We start from the raw sequence: 15,065 nt of genomic DNA, 5'->3' as shown, positions 1-15,065 counted from the left end.
GTTGAAGGTGTGTGAGGGAAGGGGTGTTACTGAGGTGTGTGCCATCGCCTGCTGTCTGTGCTCCGTGTTTCCCGTGTCCATCCTTTCTCTGCACTCCCTGACCTGCGACCCCAGGCTGGTCGATGGGGTTTTATTGCTTCTCCCCTTGTTAATTGTTCCCTTCGTCCATCTGCTATACCTAGTCTTTGTCTGGAGGATGTCTCCTTTCTGTGGCCAGCACTCGGCGTTTTATATGTTCTTTGTGACTTAAAAAAATCCCTACTTTTAAACATAGTGAATAACTTAAAAGCTTGCTTCCTCTGAGTCCTTGCTGAGAAGCAAGTGGATGTGTGTGTGGTCTTATATTTAATATCATTTCTTCTTGAAGCTGTTGTTTGAAACAAGCTGGCCAGTTTTCTGATGCTTCTTTTGGTTCTATGTGTTCTGTTGTAATCGACAAGGAATTCTGACATGGAATAATGTGGACTGTGCCTTGTTTCTTCTTTTTCAAGGGTGGTGTTTTCCTATTTAAGTATAGACTAAGGTCTTATGTTTTGCTCACGTATTGGAGGACTCTCAAATGAATTCTCTTATGGTACTGATAAGGATATAGGGAGTTTCCCACTCTCCCAATATAATGCCCAAATCATGTACAATTTGAAAACTTATCTCTTTAAAGTCATATTTTCATGTCAAAGTGTATTGTATACATATAAGATGTATTATGTTGGACCAGCTGCAACACAGGCTCATTGTACTTAGACTCAATGAGGATCAAAAGATCTGATTTTTGTCCTATACTGTATCTTATGGTGGGATTATAGGGCAAGGTTGCAGCTATTGTCACTCAGATTTGTATCCTTAAAAGTTAGGATGGTTTTGATGACATCGTGTATGACAGTTTAGCAATCCTATTACATTGCAGCAGAAATTAGGGTGAAATACTTCATGTTATTTAGTTGATGAAGGTCCTCATGCTCCATGGAAGCGTTCAGGAGTATAATTCCCATTGAGGAGAGTGGAACAGGACGCTGCTGTTGTAACTCCTCGTGTGAAAAGGGAGCTCTAATTTTACAGGTGTATTTCATGAAGGCCTTGTTTACATGCAGTTCGGGTTGTTAACCTGCATCTGATTGTGAGGTGGTTTATGATTAATTTCAGAATCATTTAACCTATGTAAGCTTGGTTGTGTCACTGCTTCAGTGAATTACTGACATCATCCAAAACACTGCGTCATGGATCTGAGGCTGCAGAAAATGTGTTCCCCAGTAGGGACCTCATCTACCTTTTCTGGCAAAAGATCTTAAGGCCCTTTCCAACGCGAGCCATTCTGTGATTGTATGACTCAAGTTCTTCCTGGTACAGTTCAGCTAGGACCAAAGCTGAGCAAGTCTTTTAAGTGATTGCTAGAGGCAAACTTCATCTTGCATCATTTTAAGAGAGTCGTGCTGTCACCTTTTATTGTTAATGGACCCATCACTGAAAAGTCAGAGCCAAATCTATTTTAATATTCCTCCACATCTCCACTTCACTGTTACTTGGTACAGGGGGTGCTGGATCAGAGCTGGACTCTGTGGAAAAAAATGGCCTTCTAAAATATGTGAGTTCTACCTGATTTAAACCGCCTGTCTCGCAGTAGCTAAAGGTGACACAAATCATTCATATTGAAAACAATGACAAGCCTCTTTTAGTTTATATTATCTTCTTATATGCAGTATAATTAAGTATAACATTAACAGATGTCACTGAAAAAGAAGAGAGACATCCAATTGATAATGGCTTTGGGATTATAGGATGTATTTTAGCTTCAATTTTCACAGTATTTACTGTGTTAAAGCACTGGAAGGTGGCATTCACTACAGAGCACTCTAAAATCCTTAGGAGGCAAGAAAAGAAAATTCCTTTTTAGTGTGTGAATTTGAGCACAAGTGGTAGCTCAAGATGCGAATAGGGACTGCATAGAAAAAGGCAGAATCAAGCCAAATGTGGCATAAAGTTCCAAAGAATGAGGTGAATGTACGATCTTCAAACACTTACATGATTTTTTAGTAGTGTTTCTGAGTATGGGGAGTGACCAGTGTCACCAGAAAATGAAGCATTTCTTAAACCAACTTAACATGCTCTAATGAATACAAGAAAAATAAAGCTATTCATTCAAATTACCCTTTATTGTATAGATTTGGAACTCTTCAGTGATTAAAGGATTACATCACAGGATAAAAAAATGTCCTTAGTTTCACTAAACAGTTGCCAGTAAAGCAGATGAGAACACATGAGCCTGAGGTATCAGTCTTCCTGGTTGCACCGTTATTGGTCTGATGCAAAATTAAGTTATCAGTTAACTGTCTTTAACGGGGTTGTTTTTACATTGCTTGTTGTAGTGTTTCCACAAACAGCTTTGAAGAAGTCCAGTAAGATCAAAATCATAGATCTGAAAACTACTCTGCAAAGACATAGGCCAGATGTGTCCAGCAACAGTTGTACTAATCAATCCTCTTCCATTCAACCAATTAGAGTTTTTTTAATGCACCTTTTAAGCTCTATATTGTGGAGTTGTGCTGTGTAGGGAAGATGGGCATTGTCTGTTCTGTAGCCTATGTAATTATTAGTAGCAAATCACTTGTTGCCATTGGGTAATAAACACTACATAAAAGCTTTGTCATGTCACCATTGCAGGTACTTATTGCTGAAAGCAGGGGTTAGGGATTATTGAGGTATCCTAACCTTTGCTAAGAAAATATTTAACCCCCCCCAGTTATGTGTTTCTTCATGGTCATTTGGAGAGTCAGTCTGAAATGAGAACAGGTTGCTTCAAACTCGCCCAGTCCCAACCCATGGTATTTGTGTTATGTGAAGGCAACAGTTTGGGGCCTCGTTTGTGCCTGGTATTGTGCAAACAAGCTACTTGGTCCGAGTCCCCTTTCAGTGCTGTTTAAATCTTAAGGCACGAGGAGGTTACCTGGATAGAATGTGTGCCCCAGTTCTGTAGTGTATTCCCAAACTTTTCTTTCAGCTCACACCTTTGTCTTTCGATAATATCTTTGTTTCTCCCTTTTTCCTGCTCTTACTTAGAACTTTCTAATCTTGAGATCAAATTCCAGATTTCTATGATAATTTTATGTAAACCTAGAAGATTATGATATCTCAGGGTATCCAAGAACCAAATCTGGTCTTTTAGCAATTGCTAAACGTACCCTCTGCTGTGAAAGCTGTCTCCTTCAGTGGAAAAAGTATTCAGAGTGTATTTATATTTTAAGGTTGATTTGTTCAGCTGTAAGGAAGATAAGTATAATTTGCCTATCATCTGTAAAGGGGCAGGGAAAAACCCTGTGCTAGTTTTACCTGTAATGTCTTACCTAAAGGCAGCTCTGTGCAGATTTCTGTGTTCCATGCCCTTTCCAGAATTTTCAGGGCAGGTTTCACTCTGGGGACTGGTCCCTAAGAAAGATGGGTGCTTGATGGATTAAGTGGCAAACACAAGGCAGAAAGTTTGTCTTGGTGCCCTCCCATTTGGACAGTGATGGTTTTGGTGCAGTTGGACACTGATCTTGCCTAGCACTGTAGGCGAAGAAACGCTGAGTGGCACAAGGAGCCTCCATTATCTGCTTGAAACTGGGAGATGATGAGGAGAGGTTTTGTGCAAGTCATGCCTTGTAAGGGACAGTCAATGTTTGACTGTATTTGATAAATATATTGATTATCTATGCATTCTTCCTCTCACGTTTCCTTCCCGTTATCAGATGTGGAGCTAGCTAGTAAGGATGAATATGAGCAGTTGTGGAAAAGTTTCACATTACCTTTATTTTTCTTGCCTTTTACATAATTAATCTGCATCTTTGTCCCTCAGACACTGCTGCATATATGGGCTGTTTGTGTGTGTATTTGTATTTTTTATCCTCTGTTCCTCCCTGCCTTCCTTTATCTGAAAAACACGGTCACAGAGCAGTTGAATGGAAAGGAAACAGCTTCTAAAACTTTCATTCAATCCCCCTAATTCAAATGTACAATTTAACTGGATGGTTTTATTGATAATAGTTTTGGTACAGCTTGGTAAGCTAGGAACACTTCATTTGGGTTCACCAGTAGGGAAGGTGGATATGGGGGCGTGTAGCTGACACAGTGTTCTCAGGCATGCCTCTGAGGGGTGAGGTGGTTCTGTCATGTTTTCAGATAAGCAGCTGAAAACATAAGATGTGAGGTACAAGTGGAGAAAAATGAAGGTGTTTAAAAAGCATCTTAGAGCCCCTAATATGTAAATACAGCTTCTGCTTACAGTGAAGCTGTACTATTTATGTATGCAATAAGCTCCCCTATTTTGCTTGACAAGGAGGAGGGATTAAGCCATTCTATTCTTTTTATCTTGAGAACACACGCACAAGAAGAATTTGTTTTCTTCCTGTGGCGACGCCTGTCATGGAGGGAGATGTGGTTCCGGACAGCATTTTCCCACTGTTCTTGAAGGCTGATTTCATTTGATCTGGTCTTCTTCCTGTTGGAGTAGGTTTCACCGGCCATTAAATGACTGCAGTGCTGTAGCGCAGACGTTGACTTGACACAAATCTTTCGTTCGCTCTTTCCCTTGCTTGGCAGTTCTTTAGGATTATGAGCAGCAATGGAAACTGATGCATTGCATACAGTGCTTGAGAATCTTAATACAAAGAGGGAATTACATGGATTGCTTATTTTTGCAGGGAGTGGACACCCTCAAACATGCTACTTGTGTTTTGTGCTGGGCCTGTTTTGAGCTGAAGATGTAAGCTTTGGGAACTGATCTTCTCAGGCAGCCTGATGATAAATGATTTCTGGTTTTCATTTGTGCTTCAAGTTTCAACTGAAGAACTTAAAATTATGAGTTTATAGGTTTTCTTTAGTCTATTTCTCATGTATGATATTAGTGTCATGCAGTCGAAGGCAGATGCTAATCTGTTGTTTCAAATTGTGTGCTGAAATGTCTCTAGGTGATGCGAGGATGTTGTTTACCATCTGTCCTTACTTCTCAAGATGCCTCTGTCCAGCAGATGACTAGCACGGGTGACTAGTATCATGTGGTGTGAAATTAAGGCAAAGGTCATGTTCAGATTGTCCCTTTTGTTGGATTAATGCCGTTTGTCAAATGCCAAAATAAACGGGGAGGAGTGTTACAGGGTTGGAAGTTGCTGAGCAGTAAATATTACACGTGTCTTACACAACCCTTCGAGGGACAAACACAGTGTTCTCCAGTGCACGTGGTTTTCCAAGGCAGCAAACACATACTTAAAGCCTAAACGTGAAGGGTGTTGCAGTATTGTCACACAGAGCAACAGCAGTACGAGTCACCTGGGTTCAGCAGGTTATCAAGTAAAGCTTCTGTATTTGCAGTTTCAGAGGAGTAATGCCCCACCGTGTAGGAGGGCCCAAGGGCAACCTTGGGGTGCATGTGCATACGTACAATCAAACTTCCTTGTTGTCATTTCGTTTGCCTTGTGCAGATCCGTCGGCGGCGCCTGGCTCGGCTGGCCGGTGGACCGTCATCCCAGCCTACTACACCACTTACATCACCGCAGAGAGAGACCCCGCCTGGACCTCCTGTAGTAGCACCAGGCCCAGGACCATCCCATAGCCTAGGCCTAAATGTCCATAGCATGACCCCAGCTACCTCTCCGATTGGGGCATCAGGTAGGCTGGCACGTTGGCGACAAGTACTACTGTTGTACGTCTACTGAAAGTTGGTAGACATCTCCTGATGTCTAGAACACAAACACTACTGTTCATGCTGTTTCTGCTGTGCTAAAAATAATGTTCAGAAAGAAACATCCCAAAATGGTGAATGAAGGTACTTCTGGTTCCATTTTCCAAATAATAAATGGTTAGATACAATTATCTGCCAGGTATAAGTAAACTAATGGCATTTAATATATGGGTTACGAAAGTAGATTGTAATACAGTTTAATATTACAGATTATCACAGAAGAGAAAACCAATCTGTCAAGGAGACAGGGGAAAAACCCTTCTCAGTCTTGCAACACAGTTTTTATTGATCGGTTTCTGTGCATGCTTTAGCAATCAGTCCCAAGTTCATTTTTTGATCTTTAATTACTAATGTTTGGCACAATTAAAAATAGTAGGCACTGACTGTGCATTGTCAATGTAAGAATAAAGTATTTGCTTTCTCCTTTGTATTGCTTTGCCAATTCCACTCTTTACTGGATCGAATGCAAGTAGGATATTTACAGAGGGTATTTATTTCAGAAGGTAATACCCGATCTGTTAAAATCAGACAAGGCAGAAAGCAGAAGGCTGCACTTTAGCAAGGTAAAGACGATATTCTTGCATATAATACTACTTTTGACCTAAAAACCGCCAAAAATACTCCCTGAATTTTGATTTCAAAATTTGTCTTGGATATCAAACCAAACTGACGTTGTTTCCAGTATTGTGATCTTTATCTGGAAACTTAAACTGTTTTGCATGTTATGTTACTACATGAAGAGGTTCACAAAGCCATCTCTAAACAAGTGTCGTGATTGTTTCGAAGAGGGTTTCAATGGGATTTCTAGTCATTTGATAGAAATGATATTTGTCCTAATGGTCCTTGATAAACATGCAGAATTCTTCATCTGTTTACCTGTTTCCTTTCTGAAATGTGGGGTTCTTTCCTTTTACAAGTACAGTAACGTAGAAGCCTAAATCCTGTAATTTAATTACAGCGCTGTTCTGAAACACCTAGAAATGCCTCCTTCCTGCTTATTTTGTTGACTCGTATCCAAAGCAGGACAGAGAAAAGCTATCAAAAGCATTTCCTGAGAGAAGCTCATTGCAGGTGGAATTTAACACTGCGTATTGTCCTCATGATTATAGACAGCAATCCAGAAGCAAAGGTGACTTTTTAAGAGCAGTGCAGAGTTCACTTACTGCGTTCATTCAGCCTCATGACTGTTTTAATCCACTTTAGGTCTGGCTGTTGCCAAAAGGAGTATTTCTCACTCTCTCCCTCTGCTGTCCATAGCAGCTCTGTGGTGAGGTGGATCATGGGCTTAATCCAAGTGAAAACTAACCCAAGAGAAATAAATAATTTTCAACTACATGAGGTCGTGATCCATCTTCCTGCACAACTCTGTGACTGCTAATGCCAACAGAGCAGGAGGTGTGGAAACCTGAAGGTACAAATGTGTGTGTATTTGCAGGCAGGTTTATCATGGTTTGGAGTGGTCAAATAGCCAACACCTCTGAGACTTCTGGTATAAGAATTCATGTATCTGCACTGTACTATACAGACCAGATTGTTTGACCAGAAACAGAAGTCAGGATAGCGTTTGCTTCCTACAGTTCATTGCAGCAACTGAATAATGCATGTCTCTGACACCAGGGTAAGAGATATGGTTAAATTGGGGAATAGACCAGGAAAAGAAAGTTCCCAACTCATCATCTGCTGTACTTATTTAGCATAAATGAAGACTCAGCCAGTGCTGTGTGGTTTGCAGGAGTTCCTTTGAGCAGTAGACTAAAGTGATTGCAGAGGGTTTGAATTCATTTGGGCATACAGAGAGCAGCCACAGCAGAATAGTGTCCTTGTAAGCATCCATTTTTGTAAGAAGCTGCGTGTCATGGCGAGAGCCCACTTACACATTGATTTCATGGAAAATATGATCATTATTTTGTACGCATCTGGAAAATATTTTGGAGAGCCTAAAACCAGTGTAGCAGGGACAGCCACACATACAGGGTGTGTGGTCTTCATAAGTTTTGCACATCTCTGGTGTTGTCTTTATTTAAGGAAAATGGAACTTTATTGTATAGCTGATCCAGTGAAGTAAATGTGGTGAAAAGGTGGTAGGTAGAAGAGTTTGTTTCAAGAAGCCTGTTGGTGAGTGCTGCAGTATGACTGCTGAGGTACGTTTTCCTGGCAGGGGGAGTAGAATGTAGAGCAATGCAATTCTTCACCCTTGTAAGCCCTATTTGCTCTGGTCTCCATCCACTGAAATGGGTAGCTTTTCCTTTGGGAAGATTGAGAAGGAGAGAGGGAGGCCTCAAGGCAGACCATCCCTTTTCAACTGGTGTACTGAAGGAAAACAAGGCTGTAACTGGCGTATCTTAAATCAGCAGCATGCTGGAATGCCCTTCTGAAGTCAGTCTTCCCCTGCCATGGACAGCATATGTCTGCTGGGTGTTATCTTTATCTGTATCACTGAAATTCTGCTTTGGAAAGGTTCTTCTATTCAACCTGAGTGACTGAGCAGCTTTGTTCAGTTCAGTCACTGTACTTGATATTTATATCCTTGGTTTTGTGGGGAAACTGTCCTAGGCTTTGGGCTTGTGTCTCTTGCATGCACTGTCAGTGTCAAAGCTGTGACAGGCATCACAAAAATTCCAGGACTGAAGGAAGTAGCTATTTAGAACTGAAATAAGAGTTTTTCTTGATATTTTCCTCATTCATGGGTAAAATCTTATGCAGACATTTAATACTGGCAGATAGGTGTTGAAGTGAAATCTAGCTTCTTGGAGGATCTTGGTTCCTATCTCTATTCTGCTTCTCATACTGAAAACCTAATGGGCTCAGGAATGTTGTCTGAATGTTGTTAATGAATAACACCCAGCTACAGCCCTGAAGGTGCTGACCAAAGCACAGAAGCTTTGAACAAAACTGAGTAAAACTTAGGTTTAGCAAGTATTTTGTGAAATGTGCAACTTGCATATGCATTCTATGTTGTCCTGCCATACGTTAGAGTGCTTTTATATGTCTTTAGTTATAAATATAACTATATCTATTTCTATATATATAAGTTGGACAATCTGCTTGGTAAATTACTTTCTGGATACCAATGCAAATTAATTTTACTTCACGTATCTTTTCCACTTCTGATTTGAAGATCTGAGCGTTTTCTGAGTACTGACTGATTTCCAACCTAATTTAAGGAGTTAAAACTGTTTTATATCCAGGGAAGTAAAACAGGAGTTGGAAAGCAGTAGAATGAAGCAACTTTTCCTACCTCCCATGCTGAACATCTAGCTGTTCAGCAAGCTGTCTTCTAAATGGGATCTTTCTGCTTTCTGCAGTTTTGTTGCTGTAAAACAAATTGTTTCAAAACCATGAGAAGCTTTGGGAAGGGTGTTTGAAAACAAACAGCTTGTGTCAAAGAGCATAGTCGTGACTTGCTCTGGTTTGCTACCCCCACTGTAACTTCAGAATGCGTTGCTGCTGTAAATGCGAGAGAAGCTTGCACATTTCAGTAGTAACACTACTGGAGTTTAAAAATAGGTTGTCAAGCTGGTTTTGCACTGCTCACCTGAAACCTAATACTGTTCGGGGAATGTCTTGTAAGCTGCAGGTGAAAGAACCCAAAGGAGTGAAAGGCACTGCTGCTTTCTCTTTAAGCAAACAGATGAATAGTACCTTTTCTTCTCCTCCTTCAAGGAGTTTGCTTACTAATGTGCAAATACCTGCTATTGATAAGGTACAGTTGCAGCTTGCAGTTAATGCTACTTTACTATAAATCATGACTTCCAACAGTGTCACTAGGCACAAATTTCAGGAATGGACTACACTTAAGAGCCCTGTCATTTAGATGTTCGTAGAAGTCATTCAGCTTGTGTTGTTACTGAAGGAAAGGGGCTTTTTCTGCCTCATTTGAAATGATGGATATAACTTTCCTCCTCCCATGCTAGTATCTAACACTTAGCTGAAGAAGTCTTAATTGCAGAGTGAATCCTTCTGTTCATACCCTGATGTTCATCAGCCCTGCACCAAAGCCATCGTATTGCTTCCAGTTTGCTGGTGATCCACCATTGGAATGTTGTTAGGACCTCTTGGATGCCTATTTCCTTCTTGTGGAGAAGGAAAGGTACCAATAATTTCCTAGTAAATTGAGGTTTTGTGGGAAGGCTGTCAGAACTCAGATTAGTTATGTCCTGTCTCCTCACCCAAGTTAAGTCCATTATAATGACCCAGAGTGAAGTCCTGTTCTGATAGGACAGACTTCAGATGGGCTTTCACAAGATTTTAAGAGAGTATACAGAGCAATCTGGTAAGCAATTGGATTGCTAGTGCTTGTATTCTGTATGGGAGTGAATCTCTGAGCACTTAATGGATGCACATTTAGTTTTGTTCTCTGTGTTGTAATGCAGGTAAGGATACGTATATTGCTGCTGCAAGGGGAGGTAGAAAATGTGGTTATCTGTAGTCAAATGTGAATATTATTAACATTTAATTTCGAATGCATTACTAAATGCTTAAGAGCTGGATGGAGAAACAGTATTTCCTCTCCTTTTCCATCCAGATAATTGTGTAGTACCTTCTCTTCTCCCTGGTAGTAATCTTGGTGGTGCCTTTTCTCTAGGAGTAGCCCACCGAAGCCAGAGCAGCGAAGGAGTGAGTTCACTCAGCAGTTCTCCATCTAACAGCCTTGAAACCCAATCTCAGTCTCTCTCTCGGTCTCAGAGCATGGATATTGATAGTGTCTCCTGTGAGAAAAGGTAAAAAATGCAGCTTGTCTAAGCCAGAAAATACTGTGCAATGCTCATCATCAAAACCACTTACACAGGAAAATGTTCTGCCATTTCTCACTTCCAGCTGTGTTAATGCTATAGAGTTTAATGCTTAAAAATGACACGCTGTTTAGACCACTGTAATGCTTTTTCTAGTCTGATTTTAATGGGAATTCCTGACCTAAAGTGGTGAAAGTCAAAGCATTATCTTAAACAGTGAGTGATGAGCATGTCTGATGGGGATAATTCAGCTACTCTGTGTAGAAAAGAAAAGGTTATGGGATTTCATAGCTGTGTAGTTTGTATTGCCAGCTTTAGAAATGTGCTTCTTGAGCTCAAAATAAATGTGATATGAGAAGCATTTATCAACTAGTGATTTTAATTGCTGCTAGTGCGTATGGATGTTCCTGTTGCATGGGTTTTTCTTTGCCACTTCTACTTAAGGTGACACTCCTTCAGTCAGCATCTTACAGAGGACTGTCCGTGGCTTTCTGTGAGTTAATGGACTTCTCTTATTTCCACTTACAGTATGTCCCAGGTAGATGTGGATTCAGGAATTGAAAACATGGAGGTGGATGAGAATGATCGCAGAGAGAAAAGGAGCCTGACGGATAAGGTTAGTCTGGTTTATGTCGGTTGCATGGAGATATGATGCAGAGTTTCCGCTTGCAGGGAGTTCACTTCCCTCCATATATTGAATATGTGCTTTCGAGAGGATGGAGCTAGCCCTCAGATGTCATCTGTGAACAATTTCTTCACTAAAATTTGTGGGAAGGAAGAAAAAGTCAAAACTTTCTATATCCAAGCTGCATTTTTGTCTCAAACTGGTTTACGAATGACAGTTGAAAACTCTGAGGAAAATGTATTTTTTATATGTCCTACAACAAAGTGACACATTAAGGTTTAGACAAGTGGTAGGGCCCTTCAAAGTAGAAAAAGAAAGTGAGTACAAAACTTAAGTTCACTCCTAAAATTGTCTTCCCTGTCATTTGATTTTAAGGCCCATATGAAATGAAGCCATAAATAAATGGGACATCATTGTAGTGGAGAGAAGTTTCTACAGCAGTTCTTGCAGTGCTCATTAGATGTCTGTCTTTATTCCTGCACTGTCAGTAATAAGGTCAGTTGGTAAAAGCCTGGCTTAAAGCCATGTAGCAATAACGCTGCCGCAGAATCCTTTCCAGTCAATTCCTGGCTGCAAATTGGGCAGTTGGACAGCTTGCCTTGTGCTACTGTGAAATAAATAGCTTGGAATCAAGGGCAGTCTTGAAGCAGGGGGAACAGTGGAAAATAAAATAGAGCTTTACAAACTTAATGCAATTCCTCTTACTCATTTGGAGATACCAGAAAGTTAAGTGGATAGGAGATGGCGTAGTCCTTATTTATGAGCAAAAAACCTTGTCTGGTTAGCAGCATTGGAAATGATGTCAATAATCAAGTCTTCTTTGCAGAAATAGGCAGGAGAAGTACTTGAAACCAGTCAAACACCAGTGGAATGATTAAGCCAATAAAAAGGAATTAATGTGCCACAATTTATGTTGTATTAAGTAGTTTGAGGGGAAGCTTTTGAAAAGGGTCCAGTACTGGTAGTTGCTGGAAATCTCATGTAAATCAAGGCTTACCTGGTCACCATTACGAGGTCCCAAATTGAAAGGGAAAAGGGGAGTTTTTGAGTGGCAACCTTGTTTTTCTCAGTCTGCGTTTTGCTCTTCCTCATGGACTTGTTTGTTTCTAGAAGAATACTGCTATCTCTGGTATGATACACAGCAGTACAACGTGTGCATCTTTTACTCAAAGATCATCAGTTTTGTGTTGGGCTAGTCAATATCTACAACTCCTGCAGGAAAATAGCCTCCAAACAAAAACTTTTCAGTCTTTAAATCCTGTGTAGCTGAATTGCTTTGTGTATTGTGTTGCTTTTACAGCGTTGGTAGGAGAGTGGAGGAAGGACACGTGTTGCTGGTTTGTTACGTATGTTTGGACATGTTTTAAGTGCTACCTCTCATGACATTGCAGGGATAATGCCTTGGAGTTTATTTCTTTGTATTCCACCATTTTTTCATGTGCACGCTCAAAGCTGCCTTAGGATTGCAAGAGCCCTCCAATTTAAGCTCTGGCCACTAGATAGTACCATTCTCTTTAGAGAAACTAGTTTTTCATTCTGAGCACGCTTTACATGACCTTCCTTTTCTTGGAAGAAAGGGGAAGGAGGCAAACTCTTGAGTCTCTTGTCCTGTCCTGACTTCATTCAAGTGGAAGATGTCTTTATCTGGGCAAAGATTTGAAAGCGGGGAAAGACTTGGAGAAGCTTATTCCTTCCCGTGCTGACTGTGACTTGACTAATGCAATTGCAAACAAATTGATGGCTTTTTTTTACTCTCCCAACCAAGGAACCTCTGTCTGGGTCTGAAGTGTCTGAGGAACAAGCTTTACAGCTGGTCTGTAAGATCTTCAGAGTCTCTTGGAAGGACCGAGACAGAGACGTTATCTTCCTCAATTCACTCTCTGCTCAGTTTAAGCAGAACCCGAAGGAAGGTGGGTATCTGAACTGCTCTCATTGTTAGGATTGTTTCAGTTGAGTGTCATGTTCTCTGTTCTTTATTCTGAGCTTTTTCTCCCTTGGCTCCAATGCCAAAGCCACCTCCTTGTGGTCTTTGCGTGATTTAGCAGCAGATGGAGCAGGAAATGGAATCCCCATAAAAGGAACATGGGACCAATTGGACATAGCTCCTGTGTTAGTCAGTTGCTATGCTCCTGTTGGTTATGTTTTCTCTTGTTAAACTGGTGTGCCGATGTTGCAGCGTCGCTGGATTCATTTTTTCCCCCAGACACCTTTTAGTGAATGAATGGGTTGTCCTGCATTGTAATTAACTTTTAGCAGTTAATTTGCTAAGTTAAGAATTCCTGATTATTTTCTTTATCAAATTATACTTTCTTCTCTCAGCTCTAAGGTGACCAAATTCCAAATTGTTATTTTAAGTGTGGGTATATCAGGGGGGTGTGTGTGCTTCTCTTTATGACATAACTTCCCCAATTCAACAGCAGGGTGGGGAAATCGGAGAGGGCCAGACAAGCCAACTTTAATAATCAACAGTAACAGCATCAGGTCATCTGTGATCTTTTGTGCTTTCCATAAGAGTTATGTTTTTGTGGAGCTGTAATTCCAGAACCTAGTTAATATGAAGTGGTAGTTGATGCTAACTCTCTTATTCCCAACAGTGTTTTCAGACTTTAAGGACTTGATTGGGCAGATTCTGATGGAAGTGCTGATGATGTCCACACAGTCGAGGGATGAAAACCCGTTTGCCAGCCTGACAGCTACTTCCCAACCCATCGCTGCAGCTGCCCGCTCTCCTGACAGAAGCCTGATTCTAAACATGGGCTCTAACCCAGGAAGCAGCCCCATGTTCTGTAATGTGGGCTCCTTTGGTTCCAGTTCATTGTCCAGGTGACTTCTGATTATAACTGAATACAGATTTCACTTGAATATTGATTGTTAGACTGGAAGAAAGAGAGGGACATAGAAATGTCCTTGAGAACAGTAAATAGAACAGATTTTTGAAGTTCATCACACTTTTCATGTCAATATGCCACCATTTCACTGTTTTTGATTATGTTGCCATGGCTAGAAGTGTATTTGATAGGTTAGAGCCATGTAGCTGGTTCCTTCTGAGAAGTATCCCTGACTTGCATCAGTGGAGGCTATGACTCTTAACTTAAAAATGTGTAGATTGTGGCATAGTTTTATTCACCAGTAACAAGAAGGAATAATGTGTGTGAGCTGCAGAATTACACTGCTGAAGAGTCATCACAAGGGCAAGGGCTTCTCTTGCTCATTTTATCTTTTTTCACCCTTTTTCTGCATATCCTAAATCATTGCTTTTTGTTTTTTTTCTTCTTCCCTTGTAACTGGTTTAGTCTCTATGGGACTAGTCCAGCTCCTACTACCAATTTCACAAGCTATGTACCAATGACTGGTTCATCTCTTACCCCACCAGCCAGTTCAGTTGCCACTACATCTGTGCCTTCCATTACTGTCAGCTCTCACCTCACAGCAACAAGCCCTTCTTGGATGCAGCCTTCTTCTCCGAGGTACCGGCCGTACACTGTTACCCATCCTGGTGGCTTTTCAGCTTCTTCCATCCCACGTTCCTCGAGTATTTCCATCCCATCTAGTTCACCAGGTCCTCCAGCCATGGCTGCTAGCCCTCCAGCCATGCCAGTCACCCCATCCAGACAGAGACCCACAACAATGGGTCCACCTTTGTTTACTGCTTCACCCAGTACCTTGCGCAGGCGTTCTTCTTTACTGAACAGGATTCCTTCTAGGTATTTCACAAGCACAAAAGAGCGTGTTTAATGTGTGCTGTGCAGGGTGTGGCATAATCATGCAGTTTGGAAGAACTTAATGTTTGTGCTGAGCTCACCCTACTTACCCCGAGTTGATTTTGGTGCTTTGGTTTGTCCTAATACATTGACTTGCTAACAAGCCATCTTTGCCAATGTGTTAAACCTGCTTCTGCGAGTGTTTGAGGGTGTAATGTAATTGCTTTAAAGGTAGCAATATTGTTTTAGTTTCCTACTCTTCTTGCATCCATTCCAGTTAAACTCCTAGCTTTCTGTTC

The 15,065-nt window shown here is 41.0% G+C and overlaps 1 protein-coding gene across 4 annotated transcripts in view; it reads left to right on the top strand.

The window, feature by feature from the left end:
- UBE4B (ubiquitination factor E4B) overlaps window positions 1–15,065 on the top strand; it is a 38,097-nt gene that overhangs the window by 286 nt on the left and 22,746 nt on the right. For 2 of the 4 annotated variants that reach the window (XM_057431770.1, XM_057431764.1), the window contains exons 2-7: window positions 5,448–5,634; window positions 10,293–10,428; window positions 10,969–11,056; window positions 12,831–12,975; window positions 13,660–13,888; window positions 14,359–14,769. In XM_057431770.1, the coding sequence (XP_057287753.1) occupies window positions 5,448–5,634; window positions 10,293–10,428; window positions 10,969–11,056; window positions 12,831–12,975; window positions 13,660–13,888; window positions 14,359–14,769 (1,196 nt within the window). The remainder of the gene's footprint in view (window positions 1–5,447; window positions 5,635–10,292; window positions 10,429–10,968; window positions 11,057–12,830; window positions 12,976–13,659; window positions 13,889–14,358; window positions 14,770–15,065) is intronic. The other 2 variants (XM_057431779.1, XM_057431787.1) reach the window with 2 other exon arrangements.

This window comes from Pezoporus wallicus, unplaced genomic scaffold (assembly GCF_028554395.1).
Source record: "Pezoporus wallicus isolate ANWC-B61680 ecotype Strahan unplaced genomic scaffold, APGP_CSIRO_Pwel_v1 contig_8006, whole genome shotgun sequence".
NCBI lineage: Eukaryota > Metazoa > Chordata > Aves > Psittaciformes > Psittacidae > Pezoporus > Pezoporus wallicus.
Note: the sequence above shows the minus strand (reverse complement) of the source record. Positions and strands in the feature narration are given on the sequence as shown.